The sequence below is a fragment of the Erithacus rubecula genome (genome assembly GCF_903797595.1).
Source record: "Erithacus rubecula genome assembly, chromosome: 21".
Lineage (NCBI taxonomy): Eukaryota > Metazoa > Chordata > Aves > Passeriformes > Muscicapidae > Erithacus > Erithacus rubecula.
In genome coordinates, this window is record NC_136673.1 from 73,928 (window position 1) to 99,877 (window position 25,950).

Below are 25,950 nucleotides of genomic sequence, written 5' to 3' on the forward strand. Positions count from 1 at the left end.
TTGGGGATTTGCTAGCACTTATGTGTTTTTAGAAAAGAAAAGAACCAGGTTTTTCCATAACAGCTTTCTCAATGTTGTATTTGATTTCTGAATTGTGGCTATTTTTACAGACTGTACCAGTGGGTTTAACTGGGGCTTTTGTTAAAATTTTAACTGGAATCTTTGTTTTATCCTGTTAGAATATCAGATTTTTAAATATACTGCAGATGTTAACCTGTGGTATTACCGCATGATTTAAAGTGATTAACCATTGTTTGATAGCAGTTGAAGCAATATATGGACATTTTAAAACTCGAACAAACACATATTTAGATATCCTGAAGGGCTAGCCTTAGAGATGAAGCACTGGGGAGAACAAGAAAAATGAGAAGAGCTTGACAGAAAGCTTGAATACTGGCTATGATGGTAGTCAGAATGCGTCTAGATACAGCATTTGCATTATAACCTGAGCAGCATTAGAGAACAAAGGGCTATAAAGCAGGACTTATTTCTTGAACCAGAAGTGCAGCAGTAGCTGTAAAGTATTACCATGAATTAAGAGAGTGCTGGAGGGGTGGGGATTTGTGTGTGTGTGTGTGGTGTGTGGTGTGTGTGTGTGAGAGAGAGAGAGAGAGAGAAAACCTTTGAAGGTCTGCCTGTAATTACAGCATTGATGACATCTAGCAAAGGAACTATAAGGAGTATAGATCGTGGATTACTGGAGCTAGACAAAAACAGATCATACTGGCTCTGTGGTACATAACTGAAACACGATTTTGGGATCCTTTGAAGAGGGAAGCCCAGCAACTGCATCCCCGCCCACTTCCCACCCACTTTTGTGCTACAGCTTGACTTAATGGGTCAGGTACAAGCTGTTAAGCAAGTCACACTAGGAACTATCAGACCTTAACTGACCATTACTCATATAGGACAGGAAAGAGCTGAATCCTGGAAAAAAATTAATATCTTCATTCTTAATGTATCCAGTAAGTGCCTTAACAAGGCTTCGACGTCTTGAGTTTTCTGTACTTAATAAGAGTGTCATAGAAGGAAAGTATCTAATGTGGCAAAAGAAGTAGAGAGTCATACAACATTTAGTTTGTGTTATATGACACCTAGAGATGGTAGCTGAGTCATGTATGTAGTTTACTACTTACTTACTGTATACGAGTAGCCCAGAACATAGGTAGAAGGCAGAGAACATGGAAATATTATCCAGTTTATTTGGCACAAGCCACAGGAGTCAATCTTTATCACATTTATTGTATCAAAAAACCAAATACCGACACAATCGTGAAATTGCTGGTGTAACAGGAGAAACTTCTGTTGTACAAAAGATCATCCTTACCATTCAGACTGCTAATTAAAATCTAGAGGCAGTTTGTGGTATTGATACGTAAGCTTTTGTGCATCATTTATAACGGGCAGAGTTCTCACACATCCATGGAACCTCTCCTTCTTAAGCCTGGTGTAAGGTAACAAGGCTTGTTGGAAGGCTGCTGAGGTGCCTGTAGTGTCATTCACTCCTGCCTTAGAGCCATGTTTGCCCTCTGTTTTCCAGCGTGTGCATGCATATACTCTAAAACTTCAAGAGCAGACGTAGGCACAAATTGCAGCCACGTCCACTGTAAGCATAATCCTTCCTCCTTTCCCACCGAGTGTTAAAGCTGCCTGTAGGCTGCACTCTCAATGCAGGATGACAGTCTCATGGTTAGGAGAAAACATGACCTTTGAATCTACAACTATGGTGTATGGTTGTTCTAATAGGAAAACTGAAAAATGTTGCTACAGATGGATGGAAGGAATGTTTTCATGAAGGAAGAATTGTTACCAGATTGAACACTTGCTATCGAGCTAAATTTAACTGAAGGCCCGTTCTGGACTCTTGGCTAAGTTTCTGCAAGAAATACTTTCTATCCCAATGTGCTGGATTTGTTGTCAGCAGCAGGGCTCTTAACTCCTTCTGGCTAAATGGCACTGGTCACCACTTCATCCCTGTGCCTCAGTCTGACTAAATTATAGGAATGTCATTTACATGGGTACAAGCATTCGATTGTACGGGTAGTTAATTTAGAATGTACTTGTGTGTTCTCAACAGCACGGGTAATGATGCATGGAAGCACAAAACAGTTGAGGGTAGAAGGGACCACTGTGTTATATCATCTAGTCCAGTACACACACCCATGCACCACCATTCAAAAATCTGTTCAAAATGGATATGCAGAATTTTGAGCTACTTATTGTCTTTGTCCTGCTTCTGAATTACAGCCTGCATATAAACCATCACCACAACTCTGAAGTCCAACTAGGACTCAAGAACCCCCAGACACATGAGCAAAGTTAATTCTTTCAGACTTACACACAATATGGAGCCCTTAAGGCTGAGGCTTTGATGAGCCCTTCCCAGAGTCCCTAAAGCCCAGTTTGGGCTTCAGAAACCAGTAGAGACTAAGAGACTTTTTGGTCCAGTTCCTTATTCTAGTGGCAATGCATTACACATAAATATTTTATATGTGTTTGAAAGTAACAAAAGACTTCCTTCTAAAAAGAAACAAAGACCCACATGCAAATTGAAAGGGCTGTGGCTGTTCATGGTAGCCGGAGAACTGCTCTCTAGATTCAGTGAATGCACACATACATTCAGTTTCTTGGTTTGCAGAGAATAAGGCCTGTTCTAATTACAGTCCTTTACTGCTTTGGGGGTGTGGCAGGGATTCTTGTTTGTTTTGGTTTTGTGATTTCTTGAAGTTGGGGGGGGGGTGGGGGGTTGTTAGTTGGGATTATTTTTTCAGGTTTTGGAGGGGGGGTTGATTGGCTAGGTGTTTGGTGGTTGGGTTTTTTCAGGGGCGGGGGGGGGTGTTTGTTTTTAGTTTGTTGGTATGCTGTTGTTTTTCAGTGCATAAAATACATGCAAGTATGCACCTGGAATGAACAGCGGGTTTGTTTTCTGCCTTCACATGATTGTTTCTGTAAAGGGGCAAATATGTGTAACTGATAGATTCAAATTGAATTTTTTTAGTACTGTGACAGCCAACAGAATAAATATTTGAACAGTACTTAAGAGGGCAGGGAATGTATAACATTATTGCCTAACTAGTTACAATATGGTTAAGGTTGCTACTCCTGAGGTACATTTTCTGCTGTTGCTAGCTCAAACATGTTTTCCTTAAGGTGTGCGTCTGTAACTCGTGCTTGCAGATGGAAGGGCTTTTTCAGAGCTGTTGGCTTATTCTGCATTTGAAATATATAACACTTTTCATTTGGATTTGGTTTTCAATATATATACATATATAGGTGTATATATATTTGTAGTTTCTACTGTAAATTTTTAGGGATTAAAAATCCTGAATATAAGGAATTTAAAGTAATGGGATCATAAAAGGCAGGGGAAGGAAAAATCCCATCAGCAAGTGATAAGGTTTTTCAGAACAATTTCTGTTGCTTTCTGTGTATGAAAATGAGTATCACACTATTTTCATTGTTAACCATTTGATGTCATGGTTCATATGCACAGTGCTTGCTTATTCTGTGAAAGCACTGTTTTCTCAGATTGGCTTAATCGGTTTTTGTGAAGGACTAAATTATTTCCTGGGAACTTGATATTAACAATAATGGAAGGCTCAAGAGATTATGCAGCAAACATCTGTACTTGCATGCAGATTAGAAAGTATTTTAACTCTTGTTAATTGAGCACAGCAACTTCACCAGCCTGTATACTGCTTAGCTGCTTCACTTTGCTGCTGACCTGTAACTGATTGACTCCTATTTGCTACTGGAAATTGTGGTACTAGCATCTCACTTGAAGAGAAAACAGAGATAATTACCTGCGTATTTACTTATAGCTCTCTTAGGTATTATGTAAATAATGTTTACATAAATGGAAACTGTTATGTAAAGGTTTTATGCAGAGTGTTACCTATCTGGATGTCAGTTTAATTGTTTAATTGTCTTTGAATGGTAGCAGACTGCTTTGTAATTTAATAATGGCATATTGTTAAGACTGTTGCTGCATTTGTTATCAAAGACTCTCATTGGTCTTAAATGCTGATGTATTACCATTGTTTTCAATGTCATATGATAGCATGTATGGTTTGTATTTTAGATATGACATCCAAATAGGAACAGTCCTATTACATCTGAAACTGTTTTAAGTGATATTTATCACCTTTGTGAAGAAGAAACTTGATTTATTCCTTCATCTGTAATAAACTGTAAATTTGACCCCATCTGTTTCTTTCACACACACAGGACTAATAACTTTCAAATTCAGAAAGTAAAAAGACAAGAAAAAAATGTAGCACAGAGCATTACTTTTTCCATTTGAGTTTTTTGAAGTGCTGTATTATTCCTATAAGATTCCTGTTTGTGTCTTAAGATTTCCCCATCTTTGACAAAAGCCATAGGCCAGCATTGGTTTATGTTTCCAGGAATCTTTCAGACTTTTGGAGACCTGCTTCAGTTGGAGATCTTTACGCTGTAAACTAACACTACAAAATAGTTTTTCTTCCTTTCTGGCTAAGTGTATATTCTTAGTGCCACCAAGACTTTGCAATTCCTTTTGAAAAAGCACTCATCTTTCCTGAAATATCAAAGACACTCTCGTAAGAGCTACAAACTTTCTTGTGATTTAAATGCATTCCTAGCCACCTTGACAGCAATAGGGAAAAAACCTTAAATCCATGAAAGCCAAGAATTCATCTCCATTTGGGATAAAGACTTAATTCTGTGGTCAGGCATCCCAGAAATAATAGCCACACAAACGTCACTTACTGCAGTCTGAAACTAACATTACCCAGGCTGCATCGTGCACTTCTTCACTTTAGAATGCAGCATGAAGAAAAGGTAGAGAGAAGTAAGGAAATTTATTTATTCGTTTGTTTGTTTTATTTATTTAATTATTCATAAATTTAGATTTTATTTTACATCTTAGGAAAAAATATACTGGCCCCATTGCAATTAATATTTGCATATGGCTATTACAGTTGGTACACCAGGTTAGAAGAACACAGGAACTGAAGAAATAAGAGTAATTAAGCTCACTATAAAATAATGAAAATCTTTGGGATCCTAAGAAGGCCATAACCCAATCTGCTGATAAACAAGTAGCACTCGATCTGCCTCTCGCTTTAAGCAGGAAGATTTCCAATATCAGCAACCATAGAGCTGGACCGTAGGCAAAGGCAAAACCTACAATTATAAAGTGAAGGGAATAAATGCAAATTGAGTAGAAAAGTAAATTATGTGCAAATTAATCAAGTAAGGGGGATGCAGTTTTCACGTTACATTTGTGCATGGTTCCTCTAACACCGTATCTCTGCCAGAAGGAGAGAGAGAATATGTGATTTTAAGTCAGTATGACAAACGCTAGTGCATTTTTCATCGTAATAATTACAGGAATATTCTTAACAAACAGAACTTGCCAAAACCTCGGGTAGGAGTCAGAAGCGGCGTAAGGCAGCAGGCAGCGGGACTGCCCAGCACGCCGTGAGGATCGGCCACGCCTCCCCTGTGGGGAAGCGCCGACACACCCGCCCCGGCCGCCGCTCCCGGGGCCGCCGCTCCCAGCGGCAGGGGCGCGGCGGGCCGTGATGACGTCGAGAGGCGCCGGAGCGCGGCGGCGGGCAGTGATGACATTGGGAGGCGCCGGAAGTCGCCTGATCGTGAGAGCGGTGGCTCCGGGAGCGCCTTCTCTCCGGTGCCGGCGGTTCGTCCGGCGCGGGCTCGGCCCAGCCCTCCCCTCGCTTCAGTGCCGGGCGGTCGTGAGGCCCTGGTCTCGTCTTGAGGGTGACCCTTCTGGTGCGGGTGCCTGCGGACTGTGGCGCGGGCTGCGGAAGTGCTGAGAGCCGGTCCTGCCGTGGGAGCGATGGCCTCAGGGAAGCACCCGGCCGTGATGAGCTCCGGGAGTCCGCGTAAGCCGTGGCGACTGCCCGCCGACGGACACCCCGCGCCGGGCTGCTATCTGAGGTGAGCGGCGCGGAGACTGCGCTCTGCGCTCTGTGCGTGTGGAGGTAAATTGGGAGCGGGCGCGGGGAGCGGATGGGGCTGGCTGCGTAACACCGGGAAAAGAGGCTCGAGCACCGGTTCCAGAGGCCGCACAGCAGCCTTAATTTCAGTATTAGGTTCACGTAATGAACGCAACAAACGCCTTAGTGCTCACAGAGTTTTTATTCGTAGCCGGAGTATTAGAATTTTTTACTTGGTTTAAAGAGAACACATGCCCATTCACCAGCAACTATATTCACTGCCATATGTGCTGAGGAAAGCTGGTAAGTACTGTCTGCAGTGAAAGTTACTGTAATGAACTTGTGACTTAATAGGAGCAGCTTCTTCTGTGCATTTGACATCCAGAACCTTCTTATGTGTTTTACCAACAACTGCATTGCATGTGCAGCCTTTTATAGCGACAGCTGCACTTTTCTGTACTCCTATGCCCTGTTAAGAGGTGTCTTCTATGTTCTTATTCTATGATGGTAAAATGGTAATTTTCTGTATGTGGTAAATTTCTGTATAGAAATAAACATGCTATTGAATCCTACTCAGATAATTCTTTCAGTTTGGGAGTGCTGTGAAATTCAGACAGTTGTCTAATGACCTTCCAGAGAAAATAAATTAAAAAATATAATTTTTAACTGTTTACCTGATGTTTCTCTTCTTAATCAATGGTCCCAGGTCACTGAAGGAACTTGAGATTGTCACAGGATAGTATAAGTGCATGCAGAATGTAGTTCACGAGGTGGTATTCAATTTCACAGTTAAGTGTCGGTGGAAATAAACTGAGGAAAAAGGGGGTGAGGGGAGAGGAAACCCAACAAGATTTTAAAAATGTGTTTAGGTCAATTTGGTGCAGACACGTCAAAACTGATGCTAGACCAGCACAAGCTCAGGTCTTTCATGGGCCAAATAGAAATATGACTAATGTATCCTCCAACACAGTTTGTCAGACATCTCTTTATACATTTTTTTTTAAACTAACTAGTTAGCTGCTTTGTATTTAAAATAGTTCAGGACAAAGATACGAGTAAATTATGTCACGTTATTACTCTACTTAAGTGCTTTGGTTTTTTCCTATTATCAGAATAATCCATGACTAAACTCTAAGACAGTGTTTATTTGCTGTAATAGGTTTAAAACTTAAACTATCCCCTACCTTATTGGACTCAGAATTTGAAAGTGCTAATCTAAAACAAGAAATATGTTAACATTCATAATGAATGCTAATGTTCACTAGCTACGTGCAATTTACTTGTAAGTCTTCTGTGGGACAAATCATAGTTCAAGGTGCATGCAAATACTTAGTCCTAACCTAAATAATATTTTAAAATGCATTTGTTCTCTTCAGTTTATGTGTTAACATGCCATTTGGAATACTTAATACAGTAATAAAGATGTGATTCGTACCTTATTTTCTGAACGGAACTAATACAGTATTTTGATGTATCACAGGTAAATTTTTCCATAACCTTATGGAGAAAAAGGACTTTGAAGCATGGCTTGATAACATTTCTATTGCATTTCTTTCTCTGACGGACTTGCAGAAAAATGAAACTCTGGATCACCTGATTAGCTTGAGTGGAGCAGTCCAGCTCAGGCACCTCTCCAATAATCTAGAGATTCTCCTCAAGAGGGACTTCCTCAAACTTCTTCCATTGGAACTTAGTTTTTATCTGTTAAAATGGCTTGATCCGCAGACCTTACTCACATGTTGCCTCGTCTCTAAGCAGTGGAACAAGGTTATAAGTGCCTGTACAGAGGTGTGGCAGACTGCATGTAAGAATTTGGGCTGGCAGATAGATGACTCTGTTCAGGATCCTCTGCATTGGAAGAAGGTTTACCTAAAAGCTATTTTAAGGATGAAACAACTGAAGGACCACGAAGCCTTTGAGACATCCTCTTTAATTGGACACAGTGCCAGAGTATATGCACTTTACTATAAAGATGGACTTCTGTGTACAGGTAGGAAGGACAGACAACTTGGGAGTCTTAAAATTCTTTGTCTTTTCTTCCTCCTCATAAGATTAATGACAATTTGCTTTTCTTTTACCAGACAAATTATTTTCATAGTGTGAATACAGATGATGATTCTCAATTACTTACTTTTTCAATTTCTGAAACACCGGTGTACTAATAAACTCATTAATCACTTTAATAAGAACACGAGGAGACAGATGTCTTTGTTGGATAAAGAAATAGTAACAGCAGGCATCACTGTCCCTGGCAGGTTGGAACTAAATGATTTTTAAGGGCTTTTGATCATGCTGTTATTATAAGTAAACCCGTTTGAGAAGTACAGATGTTAGCTGTTCTCTTAGACGATGATAGCTTTCAATTAAAAGGACTTTGGGCTGTGAGAGAACTTTAGTCTCCCAAAGTGTGGAAGAAAAACTCGTATCTTCTTCCTTGAAACAAGGCTGTAAGCACCTTCAGTTGTTAACATAAGTGCTTTATGAAGTGCTGTAAAACTAGATTTAACCTTGTTAATACTTTGACTTGCACATAATTTCAGCTTCCTCCCTGAAGAGTACAGATTTCAAGATTTCAGTTTAAACTTAAGTTACAGACAGAACATGTATGAAGTCTTAGTATGAAGAGTATAATAGAGTTATTATGAACTGTTGTCAGAGCATATTCCAAGGATTTTCTAGTCATTTGGAATGACAGTGTTATATACTATGTTGGGAATACTGACTTCAGTCACTCATTTGTTGGTACATTAGGATGCTTACTAGAAGCCAACATTCTAGCCAGTCTTTCATTTACCTACTCTGCAGTGAATGTTATACACAGGAAACAGTTTTGTCAAAACCTTCTAACAACTTTTGTACTTAAACGCCCAAGAGAAAAAACAGGTATAAGGAGCCCAGGGTTTCATTTTGCTCTCCAAAGCTAGCAGTTTTAAAAACAGGAGCTTCAGGTAGAGAAAGTGGCAGGATATGGGACCTGGTATTCATTTGTTTTTCAAGATTTGGTGGACCCCTTTCCTTCCTGAAAGAAACTAAAGCTTGCAATATAGTCAGTGGCTCTGCAGACCTGAGAGTGATGTGTCATGGGAAACTTCCATGCATCTGTTTCACAGTAGACACTGTCAGTCAAAGGTAGTGCCAAATCTACCAGTCCTTGCAATTATCCTTTCTTTTATATTCTAGGATCAGATGACTTGTCTGCAAAACTGTGGGGATGTAAGCACAGGTCAGTGCATATATGGTATCCAGACACACACTTGTGCTGCAGTGAAGTTTGATGAACAAAAGCTTGTAACAGGATCTTTCGATAACACAGTAGCATGTTGGGAGTGGAGCTCTGGAGCAAAGACACAGCATTTTAGAGGACATACTGGTGCAGGTATGTTGAAATTTTAAAATTGTAAATTCACCAGTGAAGTAACGTACATCATCATCAAACAAAATATCATTTAAGTTAGCTTTTTGCAATCTAGCTTTTTTGGTTTGTTCAGACCAGCCTCTGTTGTCTGTCACCTGAGTCACCTCAGTTCCCCTTGACAGGGAAAGAGGCCAGAACAGATACACCCTTGTCCTCAAATGTGCCCAAGTTTAGTAGCCATGTAGTGTTTGCAATTGCATGAGAAGTAACAATAAATGCCATGGTTATTCAGTAGCTTCAAGTAAAGAGTTAGCAAATCTTAGGTAGCAGAGCGTGCCATGCCATTCTTTCTATTCCCAGACTGGACATGAACTTAAAGCAAAGAGCAAAACAGGACCTGGGAATATGTATTTGTATTGCCCTCATAATTAAATTCTTTGTTGTGTACTTAGAAATATCCTCAGCTTAGCTGTATTTTTTCCCTTTTATTTATAAAATGTACTGATCCTGTGGAATTGTCTTACTAAAACTCTGGAAATAGGAACTAGCTTAAGTTACACTTCCCCTTAACCCAGCCATAAAGGAACCACTGATATACATGCTCTTAATTTGGGCAAAAAACCCCAGTAATTTTGCAATGTAAACTCAGACATCCAGAGCAACAATTCATGTATACAGTTCAATAACAATTAAAGATACAGTACCATATGAATTTAGAAGGTGCTGAATTCATATAGAGGCTACTAGTGTCTCAAAGAAAAAATGCATGCATAGAGACTGGTATTCCTTATTTAGTTCCATCTCTCTGTTTGAAGTTTTTAGTGTGGATTACAACGATGAACTTGATATTCTGGTCAGTGGCTCCGCAGACTTCACTGTGAAAGTATGGGCCTTATCAACAGGAACGTGCCTGAATACCCTTACTGGACACACAGAATGGGTCACTAAGGTGGGAATATTGATTTGTAATTAATTTCACACATTTATTTGCACTGAATTTGTAACATGTTCTATAGTTTTATTTCCTAATCCTGCAGATAGGTTTAGAATCTGAAGAACATATGGAAATACTACAAAATAACATTTCAACAGAAAAAATATTTAAACTGTGATTTAACCTTTCAGACCATTGAAGATATCTCAATTCCAAAGCAACCGAGCTAATATTAAGAAGCAGCCTTTTAAGTAGTGAACAAAAATTGGTTCTGAAAGAATACAGCTTTGAAAGTTATATAAAACAATCTAATGATCTTGATAACAAAAACCTGAGCATGAAACAGTATTTTTCTTCTGAAAAGAAGAAAGGTGGGGGGTATGACTGTAAAGGTGAAGTATGTTTGCTTATTAATATAGTAAGTTGTCACTAGTAGGAACAAGAGTGTAAACCATAGTTTTCCTTCAGTTGCTAAAGTATTTGTACTGCCTTTGTACATGGGTTGCACTAAGCAGGTGGTCAGTGAAGTGAAAAATGCAAAGGAACATCAAACATAATAAATCATTACCATCCTTCAATTACAGGTCGTTTGCAGAAGTGCAAAGTCAAATCTCTTATGCATAGTCCTGGGGATTATATTCTCCTAAGTGCAGATAAGTATGAAATCAAGGTATGTGCCATATATCATGCATATATTGTTTTGATACATTGGGAAACAAAAAGCTTGAGTAGTTTGCTGAAGTTTGCAAATAATAGAAGTCTTTAGTTTTTCCCCACATTTCCTGCTTTAGAGGCTCCATGCATAACATGAAACGCTTTGGAAGCTAATTTTTCATGTACACCTTGGCATTCAGTTTAAATTATACCTCTGCCAGAATGGTAATGCAAAGAATCAGTGCTTTCAGGTCATGCTTATTGTGCGAACTTGACAGTGAAGCACGTAACTGCAAGCACTGTTACTGCTGGGGACTTTGGGATTGGAGAGGACTGTAAGTCTGTGGCTGTATGAAACACTGATGTACATTTCTGGTCCCAATTGGATGGTTGATTATTTTTCTTTTCTTTTTTATATCCATTCTTTAAAGTACCCATTTCCACTGGGATTTTTTAGGGTAGAAACAACACGTGCTGCACCAATACTGTAAGACAAGTCACTTGAAGAACTGATGTTCCTAGTTGAAAGAAAGAAATATTTCTAAAAAATACCTCACACGTACATTTACCTGATGCTTAAAAAGGGACTGTGAGCCTTGCCTATATAGACTGTGAGCGTATTTATGTAACAGTTTATAATGTGAATTTTTTATGGTCTTAAACTGTGTTTTAATTGCAGATTTGGCCTATTGGAAGGGAAATAAACTGCAAGTGCTTAAGAACACTGTCTGTTTCTGAAGACCGCAGCATCTCCCTGCAGCCCAGGCTGCACTTTGATGGTAAATACATAGTGTGCAGTTCAGCACTAGGATTGTACCAGTGGGACTTTGCCAGCTATGATATTCTCAGGTAAACCGTTCAGTTTAGGATTCAGTCTTCATTAAATAAATAAGAAGTAGATCATATTAGTTTTAATAACTTCCTTTAGATGCGGATCAAAAGAATCTTGATAAACATTCTTGTAAATATCTTGTTTTGCACATTTCGAGCAGTTTAATTCTAATTTGGTCATATGATAATATGAATTGTTTCTTTACTGTTTTGGTTTCTGGGCACATGCTAGTTTCTTCCGTATTTTCATTCTGTAAGCTGAAGTGTTTCAGTATAAACTTAAACCAGACCTGCAATGCTGTAGTTGTGAATGTGAAAATGTAGTGGCCAAGACTAATGCTACCAATGGTGACTGCTATACTGAGAACCAGCAGGCATTTCTGGAGGTCCTTTGATGGCACAAGAAATTAAAAAGACTCTTTTCCCTTATAGGACTACTGATCTGTCACTCCTGCTAATGCTGTGAAATTATAGCAAAATCTCTCAGACTGCAATAAGGGACCAAACATGATGGCATTCCATTTCCACAAAAAGAATCAGACTGTATAAGTTTGAAATTATGGCATCAAATATAGAAAAAAGTGCACATTTAGAACCTCTGGCAGACTCTTTTAATTCAGATAGCCTGAATGGTTGTGGCCATTTGAAAGATCTCCAGAAGTGCTTCTTACTAGTAGGAATAACTGAGTAATTTCACCTCTTAGTTTACCCTCCCATCTTTCAAAACAGAAAGATGATTCTTACTGCTGAGAGCAGGTTTTCATCCCCACCTATTTTTGTGCCTCAGTTCTTTGCCTTATGTAATGCTATGATCAAACGTAAAGGCAGTTGTGGAAGACTCTACTCTTCATTTGTGTTCAATTTTATTTATTAAGGGAAGACATCATAAAGGTATTGGGGAAGTAAAAAAATTATTTTATTTCTCCCCATGCTTAATTTAACATAAAGCATCAGTAAAACAGGACCAGTCTTGGATGATTTATCTAACCTGCTCATCACAAAAAGGCATGTCTATGTTTTACTTCTGCCTTTTAGAAGAATGATCAAAATAATAATAATAGTAACAGCTTTTACCTCTTAGTTTAAAGATATTGAGGCATGAAATCCATATGGAAATTTACTGTAAAGTGCATTTGCTCTTTCCTTTGCATGTGGAAATGGCTCTTTTTTCCTTATGCTCTGCAGAATAATCCCTTTCAAACCTTTGCCTTTACTTAGGTTCAGATAGGTCTATCCTGAATGCACAAAGTCAGAACTGAAACCAAAGACTTGACTGTAGCTAAATGCTCAGTTGCTTAGTTTGAAAAATTTGCATACAGTTCTTTCTAAATTATTTCAGAATTATGAGTTTAGACACATTTTCTGTAGACACACAGGATTTGGTTTAGTAACTCAAGCTCCTGATTACATTGTAAGGGAGATTCTAATACTGTTTTCTTGTCTTCTAGGGTTATCAAACCTCCAGACTTCTCAAATGTGTCCTTGCTGGGCTTTGGAGAGATATTTGCTCTACTGTTTGACAACAGATACCTGTATATAATGGACTTGAGGACAGAAAAAACTGATAAGCCGCTGGCCTTTACCAGAATATAGAAAGTCCAAGAGAGGTTCAAGCTTTTTGGCCGGTGAAATATCTTGGTTAAACGGATTAAATGGCCAAAATGATACGGGCTTGGTTTTTGCCACCAGTATGCCAGACCATAGTATCCATTTGGTGTTGTGGAAAGAACATGGCTGAGAAGTTCACACATACAGAATCTTCAGGAATATATAGCCTGTCAGCAGTGTGTCTATAAAATGAGACTTTGCATGAACCAAAGTTGCACACCCAATGGTATCATCATGCAATGCACAATCATTTACTTTTATTCTGGCATTGGGAACGGGTTGTTCTGGACATAACGCAATGCAGCATGCTAACAGTATTCACCACAAATTTTTGTCTATATTCATGTTTAAATATACCTATTTGGGCTCTGAAGTATAGCTTGTAATGTTTAAACAAGTCAAATCTGCTATCAAGTCTGAAATTAAGTTGTGCTTGACCTGACTTCTGACCTGTTTTTTGTTGCTGAAACAGAAGGTGAAGCTACTATTTTAGAACCATAGGCTTTTATAAATGTAACAGCAAATACTGGTTACAGTGCATGGCCACTTAACAAAAATGAGAAAATAGCAAACCCTTTCTCTCTCCAGAATCTTTCTTTTCAAAATGTTTTTCCATATGATAGCTTTAAATAGCCTTTGAATCAGAAGAATCAAATGAGTCCTTTAACACATACTTGTCCACATACTTTTGTGCTATTTGACATGTACTTAAAAGCTGTATCTAGAACATCACATGCTTTATAAACACTTTAGATTGATCTTCCTTCCTCCCTCCCTTTCACCTTAATGTCAATTTTTTTTTTTGTGATTTTTTTCTTCTCACTATTTAAGGTGACCTGATTTCATACTTAATACTGAATGAAGGCCAAGATTCCCAAATATATGTGGTATGAATTACACCAATGAAGGGGAGTTTTCACATGCAAGAATCAGTATTTGAGTGATGTCATAGGAGTTGCACGAAGTCAGAGTAGAGCAGTCTCTTAAATACAAGGCCAGACTCTTAAGCACTCCGTTTTTCCACCTTTACTCAGACCAATTTACTTTGAAAAATGTTGTCTGTATGCAAGGATTTTAGCATCTGGAAGCCAAATTCACAACTCTTAATTCAAACTGCACTGTGCTCACAAAAGAGAGCTTTTGTTGTCTCACTCCAAAGTGAAGAAAGCTTCCATGAAAAAAAAGTTTTCAATAACTTGTATACAAAGCCAGTTCTCATCATTCCTAATGCAGGAGTAACGTAACAGTATCATGATGTGTGCAGCAACTCGTCACTGCATTAACTTTGAAAGATTGAACAGAGGCATGCCAGAAATGTCCTTGTTTCCAAATTCGCCAAACAGGAAAACTTGGTCAACTACGTTTTATTAGTGACCTTGATCATGCAGAGTCCACAGAGAGATGGAGTGCAGGATGGCTGAGAAACAGAGAGCCAAGCTGAGCCTTGCAAAAAGAATGGTGGGGAAAGGGAAGGGGGTGGGCATGGAATGGGGAGGCTCTGCTGTCACTAGCTCAAGCTAACTGGTAAGCTGTAAAGAAAACAGTATTAGACTCAGTTCGGCATCTTGCAGCAAGACAAGGGTTAATGGTTCTTGTAACAAGAGAAATTGTCCACAGTGAGCTTAGTTCAAGACTGAAACTGGCTGCCCAGCCTTCCTAGACGAAGTCCTGAGCACGCCATGCTATAAGCAGGGAGTTGCACTTTCAGATGCCCCTTCTAAACAGCAAGTCTGAAATTCTAAATGGACCTGCTGCCACACAGGATTGTCTGACTGACAGCAGCAAGCATCTCAGATAGTGATAGAGCTCTGAGTTCATTGATACAGACTGGGAGATGCTGCAGTCACTGTGAAGCAAAGTTCCCTTTGGACATCTGCTAATGATACTCATCCACTAATGACAGAGCTCTTTAAGGGCACAGGCATGTGCCACTACCAAGTAGGTAAAGAATGATAGCATGACACTAATGTAGAAATTTCAAAAAGCATACTGGCTCTCACACACACTTGTCCCTGTCAGACACCAAAGTGTCAGGCTATCGCTGCCTTCAGATGTGCCTGCAGTAGGAAGATTCTAATATATTGCCACAACATATGCAATGCATGTAGTTCTGGGAGCTCATCAAATAGCAACTGAAATTGTGAAACTAAAACTGCGAAACAGAAGTGAGCAAATAGTTTTTATGTTTGCTTTTGTTTTCATCTGACCCTTCAGCAAAAGTCATTACTTAACACTGTTTCCACAGATGTTGGAAAAAAATGCAGTTTCTGTACCCTTACACCTACCAAGAATTCTACTTACCCATCACATAAAGGACTAAAATCCAACTTGTGTCTAAATTTCATGAAACACTTTCCTACAAGGCTTCAAAAGGCTAGAAAATAACCCAAACAAACTATTACATTTCACATTTCATAAAAGTTATTTGGTCATCTATATTTATCTCCTTGAAATAGGTTCTTTTCAGTTCACAAAAGTATCTTTTTCTTTAAGATCAATCTGTATCCCTTGCCTCTATTAAAGCTTTCCAAAATAACTCAGCACTTACCACTTCAGCAATTTAGATCACTCTTCTCAAAGTTACATATCTCTAAAGCCCAGCTGAACAACACATTTTTATCAGCAAATCTCCAACAGCTGTGTTTAGTATTAGAATCCATCACATCTTTAACATATGCTATTTCCAAGAACATAAGGGGTAATGTTTTACAACTGAAAGGGAGATTGTGCTCAATTACTTGTCTACCTTTTACTCAAATTGATGCATACAAATTTGGTACCCAGTGACATACAAACTGCAAGAATTAAGCAATGATACCTTTAATATTAATGACTGTATTTGTACTTTTTGTATGTAGGTTGAAAATTGTTTTGCATTATTTGAATCAGTTGACAAATACTGATTTTTATTATTGTTTTAACTGAAAACAAATTGTACATTTCCCAGAAGAAATACTGCAATCTGCATTGTCCCTTGATATCATTAAATGATTCGTGACTTTGCTATAAATTCCCTAAATAACTGCAGCAAAATGTAAACTCCATGTGGAAATCAATTTCATGTGATCTTTAAATTATATCCTGTTCCCACAATAGAGGGAAGCACTCCACTTTCACTTCTTAAAACCAAGGCTTCACTTCTGAAGTCACAGCATGGTTTGAGATAGCACCTTGTTAACATTCATGATTAATGATGAGTTATATTTCCACAGCGTTGTATCCCTGATGAGAGATGCTCTGGGAAGACCTCCTTGAAGGGCCTTCCGACAGTGGTAAATGAGGGCAACATCCATGGGAACATTCACACTGTTCCCATAAGCCTGTAGGACAGAATGGACTGAAGTCTGAATCACCTTTCGTGGATCAACTATCATTTTCCTGGGATTGATTACATCTTTCCTGTCAGGCTCTCTGTATACATGCTGTAATATGTTAACACCTGGCACAGTATTCCAAGATGAAATGTTGAACATGGGAGAAGATACAGTTTCTGGGAAGATATGGTTCTCAAAGAGGAAAACACCAGTCCCTGGGTTTTGTTCCTGAAGACTGTTCATCATTGTTTTCCAATTTGGGTGTTTAAGGGGAAGAATTATTTCATCAGCATCATTAAGGACCACAAACTTGCTCCTTCCCATGTTACGGTATATACAGTCATTTAAAGCTGTGATTTGTCCATAGTAGCCAATGTGCATTCCATCTTGCATGAAGTGCCATTCAGAAGAAACCCTGAGGTGCGCGTTTATTGGCCAGGGAATTACCTCAACAGTTCCTTCTTCTATATAAAACTTCAAGACTTTCTCCATCAGATGGCTGCAGTTGTTCTTATAGATCATCACTTTCTGTACTCCAAGAATCTTGTACATTTCCATACTCTGTATAAACTGCAAGACATTGTTGTAGTTTCCAAACATGGCAGAAATGCACAAGGTGAAGTCAACTGAAAAGGTCTCAGCCTTGCGGTTTTTAATTTCAAACCTTGGAAGCTGGTCAATATTTCCATGTGGAAACTGATGAATTGATACATGTGTTGGATCACAATTGTCAGGTTCCAAACAAACTATATCTGCTGCACCATAAGGGAATCCAAATCTATCTGAGTGAACATCAATTTTTGCTTTTGATACATATATCTTTCCATTGGGCTGACAGCAGAACCAGCAATACAGTTGTTTTACATCTTCATGGTGCACAATCCCAATCAGACGAGTGACTTTGCTTTCTCTGTCATCAAAGTATGGGGATATAATGAAAGTTTTATTACCTTTTAATGCTGTTATTGTGCTATTGGCAATTTTCCCTCTACATCTTCTACCTTCTTGAATTATTTTTGGCTGATGAGAAAATCTCTGTAACCTCAGATAAGAAGCTGTAAGTATTGAAGTTACAGTAATAATGCACACAGCAGCAGCAAAGTAAGATTTTTTCCCAGCACACAACATTTTGTACGTATCTAAATGTGCATGCAAATTTCTTTGTTCTTGTACTTTATGCTGCTGTATCTGCAGAAGAGAAAAAACATAGTATGAGATAATACTGACCCATGATCACTGCTGAAGAATTTTACAAACAAGATGGGGTAAGTTTCTGTCATGGTGCACTGACTTACTCAAATACCCAGCTACTTACTGTACTTTTATGAAACGCCAGTCACAGAACATACCTTTAATGATATGTACAATACTGTATGTCACACTCTGAGTGCCTCTATTTGTCAGATGTGTGGAGCACTTTCTGTACTTGGAGGGTTCTGTAGAATAATATTACAAAGGTCTATATACAGCAATACAAGGAGTATTTTATTTTCAGTAATTCAAATTTTAGAATATCCAATTTAATAACTAGGCAGTAGTTTTTAAAGCAAAGCAAAGCTTTTCTTTTTTTTTCCACCTACACAGTATGTATGTAAATTACGTTTAAAAAAACCAAACACTACCAGATTTCTCACTGACAAGCTAGAGGCAGATAAATTAAGTGTATACAGAATTAATCAAGTTCATAATAAACATGCTAATAGGGGATTACATGTGACATTCCAGAAACAATCACTAATTTATGAATTCCCTAACTTGCAGATCACCACAGATGAGACCTTACACACAGAAGAAAGTCAATTCATACACTCCAGCAGAAGGCAGGTGGAATCTGCACAGGTATAAAAGCCAGTCTCAGCCACTCTACATAGCCCTGCACAAGGCAGGAGTTGCAGGAAAGTTAAGCTCCTTACTAGAGATCTGGGTGTCCTCACACTGCATTAATGCTGGCTCACTCCTGGCACCATTTGGGAGTTTGGGCTTAAAACTCTTGCTGCTGCAAGAACAGTCAGGCAGTCCTGACTGCCTGGATGACTGATGTCTTCAGCTGCACTTACACTAGCAAGGGTTAAAGCCTGAGTGGGATTTTATGGCACTCCCAAGTGCTGCAAATGGATCCTAGATAAATTTTCTCTACAAATTCATCTTTAGGTATTCAGATATGATCCATAAATAGAAAAGTGACACCAAGTCTCCTCAAAGGCCTACTTGTACCACAGAGATTATTAGGAAAAAAGTATCATAGACTAATTAAATTAATGTCAGATCAGAGAACTGGATTGGTAGAAGAGAGTTTCCCCAGCTGCCAGCAGGAAGTGCAGAGTAAAATGCCGAGATGGAATGAACTGACGCTATTGCACAAGATGACAAAAATGTTTCTAGCAGGAGAAAAGTAATTGTCTGTGCATTCAAAATAATATACAATATTTTCACAATTGCTTTTTCATGAAAAAGTGAACTAGGGAGAACCACAGTCACAATGCATCCCTGAAAATGTCCCATATGCCAAGGCTGATGTGATTTACAGCAGCCTTTGCTAGCTACCAAGAAATTGCTTTTCAGACAAGAATAATCAGAGGAGCACCAAAAATCTCACTATATCACATGAGGCATAAAGCAGAAAAGGAGCAATAGAAGGCAACGACCCGTCTATCTCTGAAATGGAGAGTCTGCCCCATAAGTCCTTAAAATTGAGAGCAGAACGGCAAATACATGTTAAAAGTCTGCTATTGCCATAGAACTTCCAGCTGGGGAATTGTGACTGAAAACGACTCAAACTTTTTAAGTCTTTTTATGAAACATTCTGAAGTATGAGTTTCCCCCAAACATTCTTATTCCAAGAATATTATATATTTTAGCACTCTTAGAACATAGAGAAGGTTATGCTTATCATTCTTCCCCATGGCTTTATCTATTTACGACTAAAAATATTTTTCTGTCTTACAGAATAAGTATTTTTAATTAAAACCATGTCAACAGTAAATAACAAATTTATCACCTGCTTCTCCTTTTGCTAGCAATAAATAACTAACAAGAAAAAAATATATATTTTCAATTGCATTTCAAACAGCCAACACTGGAAAGGAAAAAGTATTTTTTAAAGCAGATAGCCAAGTGAAATTCTGTTCAGTCCTCCATCTTTTGCTAAGTTATTTTGCTCAAATAATCTACTAATTGCTTATTTTAAACAGATAAAAACTTAAATTCTTTTAAGGAAAATTACAGTAATTGTCCACTACAGAACAATACTGAGAGAAAAAAAAAGGTACAATACCTAGGACCCTTCCTGGCACATTTTATTTTGCATAGCTGTTGCTCTTTTAATGTCAGTAACAGCAGCCACACCTACCAGAAAAACAAGTTTTCCTTCTCTTGAGCAAAGCACACAGTTGTGTTGCAAGAACTTAATTTAAATTGCAAATGAGTACGGAATTGTTGAAGCAAATCAAACATTTTTCATGAATGCCTAGTTAGAACACATAGATACAGGTTCTGATTAGGAACTGTGAGAAAGTGTTGAAACAACAGTGATTTCTAGAAGCTGAGGAAAAAAGCAAAATCAAGAGCTCAATGAAAAGTGAAGAAAATCTTAAAGACAAGAAGTATTTAATTATTTGATGAGTGAAATTTTTGGTTTCCCCAAAAGGACTCATTAATTTTGCTCTCTTGAAATAAACAGCACAAATATGTAGTCATAAAATACATGAAGTTAGTGTAATTAAGAACACTACATTTATATTTCCTCACTACAGGGAAGGTAAAATGGCAAGTTTTAACTTTAAAGTATGCTTTCAGAATATTTAAATTAGTTTCTTTTATAGTAACACTTCATTTCGATTTTGTATTTTTTAATTCCAATTGATTTGGAAGTAAAGATGACACTATTTATGCAGATTTGCTTTAATATTAAATTTAGCTAATGGTATCAATGGCTACTTCGCAATATTCCACTTAATTGTAAACAGGCTTTCTTCCTCCCCAGTACCCTGACAGATTGCAGTAATATCACCTCCTCATCTTCCTATTCATTACCTTTTTATTCGAAAAAGCAGTTAAAGGAAAGGTAAAACCATGTCATAAGGAAGTCTTCCTTCACCAGTCGTTTCTGTGCACTTTGCCCAGCTTCCATTACTCTCTAGCACAGGAAACCAGAAATGTCTGTACCTTATCCTTTTGTAAGTAGCAAGTAACCAGCCCTCATCGTTGGAAATTTTCTTTCTTTAATGCATGCCAGGAATTACATTTTTTGGAGATGCAACATATTGCACAGATACATCTGAGCTTGTCATCAGCCAAGAATTAATATATCTGCCCAGTGAGTCAAGCAAGTGCAGTTGTACAACGTGTTTTCTTCCGCAGCAAGGCCATAATAAAGAGCTCTTGTCACGGTTAGAATCATGCAGCAGCTTGGGTTGGACAGGACTTTTAAACATCATCTAGTTCCAATCCCCTTGCTGTAGGTAAGACATCTTTCACTACATTAAGCTGTTCAAATTAATGATGTATCTCCTTACTTCATTGGTCACAGTCCTAAAATTTACTCTAAAATCTTATATGGGACCAAGACTGAACTTACAAACTCTCACACATTTAAATCATCTTTTTTCCCCCCATCCTCAACCAAGGAATCACTCATGCTTTAGTCACATTGTACCACTATGCTCACATTATTAATCTCCCATTATAGGCTCTTCCAATAGCTTGTCTTTTTAGAATTTTGAAATGGATTTTTTTTGCATTACCTTCAAACCAGATGTTGTTTTTACCTTTGTTGTCCAGATTCTACTTTCTACTTGTTTTTTTCAACATCTTTCTAAAACCCTCCACAACTAGCACTGTCCTTACTAAAAGCTGTTACCAATCACTAATTTAGTTTAAGAATCATTCTTGGATAATAATTAATCTCCTTCATGTGCTCTCTGCATTGTGGCATTCCTTCGTAATTTGTTTTGTTCACATGGAGACGGCTGAAGACTTTTTATGCTGCTCATTTCAGTATCTTGACAATGTCTACATTGCATGAAGTTTTTCATAACTCTCATCTTATTACTTTATCTCGCAATCTAGAGCAAGGATAGAGGACAACTGACAAAAGGCGACTGCAGAGTTTCAGTTACTAATATGAAGTATTAGCAGTATAAGAACAATAAACAACCTAATCCTTGTTTATCCAGAGCCTACCTAAAAACTCCCCACTACAAGAACAGCCTTACAAAACATAGCATTTTTAAAAAATGTTATTCTCTATCCTTTAGTTAATGATTTTTATCAAAAGCAAAACCACACATCAGTGGTGCCTAAATAAGAATTCCAAATATTAACAATCATTAACCATCTTTTTCTGTTGGCTGTTGCTAATCTTTTGATAGCTTACTCTTTTCAGAAAGATTTTTTGACACACCAGTGCCCTTCCTCTCTTATAAAATCCAGAAGCATCTTGTTTGAAGGATTAAACTGAATGCAGTATTTTTCCACTAATAAAAAAAACTTAAAAACTTAAAACTGTATATTTCTTTTCTAAACACGAAGACAGTAAGCCAGAATAATATACAGTCGCTGTACCTATTTTGTGCTGACAAAATGACTGACAAACCGCACAATTTCCTGTATACACTCAGAAACTTCTCCATTATAATCTGCTGTGTATAATCTCCATTACAATCCCTCAATCAAACTCCTCTTATTGTAAAAAGTTAAACTTTGTGTCCATTGAAAAATCAAACAAATTGGGAAAAATAAAAACTGTGTAACATGTAAAAGACTATTATTTCAACTTTCTTGCTTTCACACTCTACTTTTTTAGCTGGGACCAAGTTAATTTTCTTCCTAGCAGCTAGCAGGATGTTGTGGTTTGTGACCAAAGGAAGTGTGCTTCAAACACACTGATGTTTAGCTGCCGCTGAACTGTACTTATGCAGAGTCAAGGTTGTCTCTGTTTCTCCTGTGGCTCCCATCCCAGCAGCTGGGTGGCACAAGAAGTTTGCATGGAACACAACTGGGACTGCTGAACTAAACCAAGCAAAGGCCTATTCCACAGCACATGATGCCATGCTCAGCCATTTAAGCTGGGGGAAGGAGAGAGGGGGAAGCACACACGACATGACACTGTGTGGCTTCCTAAGTCGCTGCTAAACCTGAGGAAGTCCTGATTTCCTGGAAATGGCTACAAACATGCCTGCTAAGGACACATAATGAACACATTACACATTCTGTTTTGCATGCAGCTTTGCTTGCCTTTAAACTGTCTTTATCTCAAGGAAAACCCACAGGACTTCCCACGTTTGCTTTTCTGATTCTATCCCCAGCCCACTGCAAGAGGAAGGGTGAGGGCTGAGCTGCCTGCCACAACTAACCGACAATACCCACCGGAACTATGCTTTGGAGAAGATTTATATTCTCCGAATCTTAAGTTAAACTCCACCCTTAGTACGAATTCAGACAGAGACTCAGAAAATCTGGTTTAGACAATTAACATGTACCTTTAACTTACCGTCAGGTGGTTAAGCCCACTACCGAAAAATAATGCCACAGCTGATCACCCTCCTCCTATTTCTCGAGTAAAAATAAAACCCCAATCTGTCACACCTCTCCTGCGAGCGCTGCCAGTTCCAGGAGCCCGAGCAGGTGCCGCTGCCCGCAGGTCCAGCTCGCTTCCTGCGCCGGGGGCCGGCCCTGCCGCGGGCACGGCAGGGCGGAGCGGAGCGGAGCCCCGGGCAGGCAGGGTGGGGTAGGGCGGGGCGGAGCAGGGCGGAGCGGAGCAGGGCGGAGCCCCGGGCGGGCAGGGCGGGGCAGGGCGGGGCGGAGCGGAGCCCCGGGCGGGCAGGGCAGGGCGGGGCGGAGCAGGGCGGAGCGGAGCAGGGCGGGGCAGGGCGGGGCAGGGCGGGGCAGGGCGGAGCGGAGCGGAGCCCCGGGCGGGCAGGGGCAGGGCAGGGCGACCGGAGCCCCGGGCGGGCACCGCCGCCAAAGCTGGGTTGGCGCTACCGGAACCCTGGCGCCTCGTACCCGGTTCTCTCTGCAGTACCGACAGCAGCAACCGCAACACGCCCCCGCGGCCCGGGGCCGGCGGGAGCGCTCGGTGCCCTCACCTCCCGCCCGGGAAGGCGGCGGCGATGGGGCGGAAACCGCGCTGCCCCCGCCCCGACCGTGCCTCAGGTAGAGCCCATGCCCCGCAGGGTCCGTTCGCGTTTGAGGCGGCTGCTCGTCCCTTCGAACCGGGCTGGTGTCTCCGCGCGGCCCCGAGGGGCTCGTTCGGCCGCGGACGGAGCGGTGCCTGGCCCTGAGCGGTGCCTGGCCCTGAGCGGTGCCTGGCCCGCCGCTCCTCTGGTCTCTCCCGCCGCCGTCCCGGGTTCCCCGAGGCATCGGTCGGGGCCGCCCCGTGTTGGACGGCGGACGGGGCGTCGTTGGACGCTAACGGGGCGCGTTTTGGGGAGCGGGGCTTTGCCCGCCCTGCGCCGCTCCGCAGCGCCGATTGCCCCGGTCCGCACGCCGGGCCCGCGGGAACGCGCCCGCACCGAGCGGCACAGACGGCACGAGAGCGAAACAAGCGCCTCAGCCGTGGCGCGCTGTTCTCGAGGTCTCTGGATTCGGTCCCGACGCTTAACTATCAAATTCACTTGTGTAAAACGGCGAAACGCAAGCTAGCCATTACATTTTCAAAATGCAAGTCAATTTTTTTAAAAGTACAGGGAAACTGATAATAACACAATGATAAAAATTCAGTAGTTTACTAGAGTCCTGTCTACTTTTAGAGATAACTGTGATAGCTGAATAATTTCTACAATAAAATACAAGGTTGGCATTCATAGGAGTTCTGTAGTGGGATTTTCTTTCTAGTGCCAAAGCTGTGAAGGTCAGACCTTTGTTCAGTTATAGAGATCTCAGACACAGAGTATCTTTATTGCTGGGGAGAGCACAGGAATAAAATGCTTATTAAAATGAATGGCTTTAAATTTCATTATTACATTTAAAATTGTAGCATACCCAACACGGTTCTCTTTCAGAGTCAAAGTTGTGTCTCTCCAAAGGGATGTATCCTTGACGAAAGATGTCACACCAATTTCCTGCAAAGACATGTAAATGGTGTTATTAGGCACTTCCTAACCATGTGCAAATACCTGTAGAAAATAGTGGACTGAGGCCTCAACCACCCTGTGTGGACCAAATAATTTTTTCCAACTTGAAGGTCTTTCCTAGATACATTAATCCAGTTCACAAATCAAATACATTTACTTATTCACTCCTGTGCTGTATGTAAAAGTGCTGCTGCCCTAAATTTCTGCCAAATATAAACTTGTGTGGAAATCATTTTAATGTGATCTTTAAATTGTATCCTCTGCCTTCCCACAATACAGGTAGCGCTCCACTTTCCTTGTAACCAATGTTCCACTTTCGAGCTTGCAGTGAGATTTGGGACAGCCGTGTAATGTCAACATACACATAATAACGTATCAGAAAAATTAACAGTCATCTATACAATTCATAGATGTTTTGTCCTCTTGCAAACTGCATTTTGAACTATTTAGAGAGAAAAACTCTCCCTTTCTCTTATTAGGACTTGAAGAAGACAGCTGGTGGGGCAGAGGCCTCAGCAGCGGGACCAAGTGCCTCGGCGCTGTGACAAGTCAAGCAGAGCTGGCCATGGCCAGGGTCCTGCCCCTTCCCCTGCCATGAGAGAGCACCCAGCACATCTGTGGGATGAGACAGGGCTAAAGCTGGAACAGGGACACTGGCCAGCACAGCAGGACAAGTCCAGCGGCTGCAGGATACCAAGAGGACAGTGCTGGAGCACAGGCGAGGCCAGCAGCAGCTCGGGCTCGGCCAGAGCTCAGGCAGAGCTTAAAGGGGCTCCTGAGCCCACCAGGGGCTGGCAGGGTCACTAGAACCCACAGGGCCCTGACAAAAGGTACTTCCTTTTGAACTGAGCTACAAGAACTCAACATACATGTTTATAGCCAGTTACTTAGGGAAAAAACACAAACCACCAAAGCTGCAAATTTGGAGGCTTTTCAGTTTTATCCTAGAAATGGTGATTCTGTTGTATTTATACTACTAGATGGCTAGACACTGTGCTCTATAAAGTCTGTTCAATTATATTACCTTTCATTCACAAATAAAACATGTATGCTGGCTTTGAGCAAAAACATTCTTTTTGCATCTCTACTATTCTTTTTCAGAATATTTTATTGTCAACAGCATACATACCCTGCACATTTTTAAACTTACAACCAAATGCTATTACTGTTGGAGTAAACAAACTTTTTTACATTAAAGTATTTAATTAGCAAAACAATCATTATTATCAATGTAACAAAC

The 25,950-nt window shown here is 40.0% G+C and overlaps 2 protein-coding genes across 14 annotated transcripts in view; one reads left to right on the forward strand and one right to left on the reverse strand.

Annotated features, from left to right (window-relative positions):
* The first annotated feature begins 5,976 nt into the window (after window positions 1-5,976).
* Window positions 5,977-14,107, forward strand: FBXW2 (F-box and WD repeat domain containing 2). The gene is given in 9 exon segments (XM_079324378.1): window positions 5,977-6,245; window positions 7,423-7,932; window positions 9,123-9,151; window positions 9,153-9,318; window positions 10,113-10,262; window positions 10,816-10,901; window positions 11,565-11,734; window positions 13,165-13,273; window positions 13,275-14,107. Coding segments are annotated over 9 exon segments (1,452 nt in total). The 5' UTR covers window positions 5,977-6,193; the 3' UTR covers window positions 13,455-14,107.
* Window positions 14,108-16,209: 2,102 nt separating this feature from the next.
* The window catches only part of RALGPS1 (Ral GEF with PH domain and SH3 binding motif 1), an 89,973-nt gene continuing 80,232 nt past the window's right edge, over window positions 16,210-25,950 (reverse strand). For 10 of the 13 annotated variants that reach the window (XM_079324358.1, XM_079324373.1, XM_079324357.1 and 7 more), the window contains 2 exons: window positions 24,619-24,698; window positions 19,914-22,947 (listed from right to left, as the gene is read on the reverse strand). In XM_079324358.1, coding sequence (XP_079180484.1) covers window positions 22,875-22,947; window positions 24,619-24,698 — 153 coding nt within the window. In that variant the 3' untranslated portion in view covers window positions 19,914-22,874. Of the gene's footprint in view, window positions 17,827-19,913; window positions 22,948-24,149; window positions 24,251-24,490; window positions 24,539-24,618; window positions 24,699-25,950 lie in introns of those variants that run through there. The other 3 variants (XM_079324369.1, XM_079324371.1, XM_079324370.1) reach the window with 3 other exon arrangements.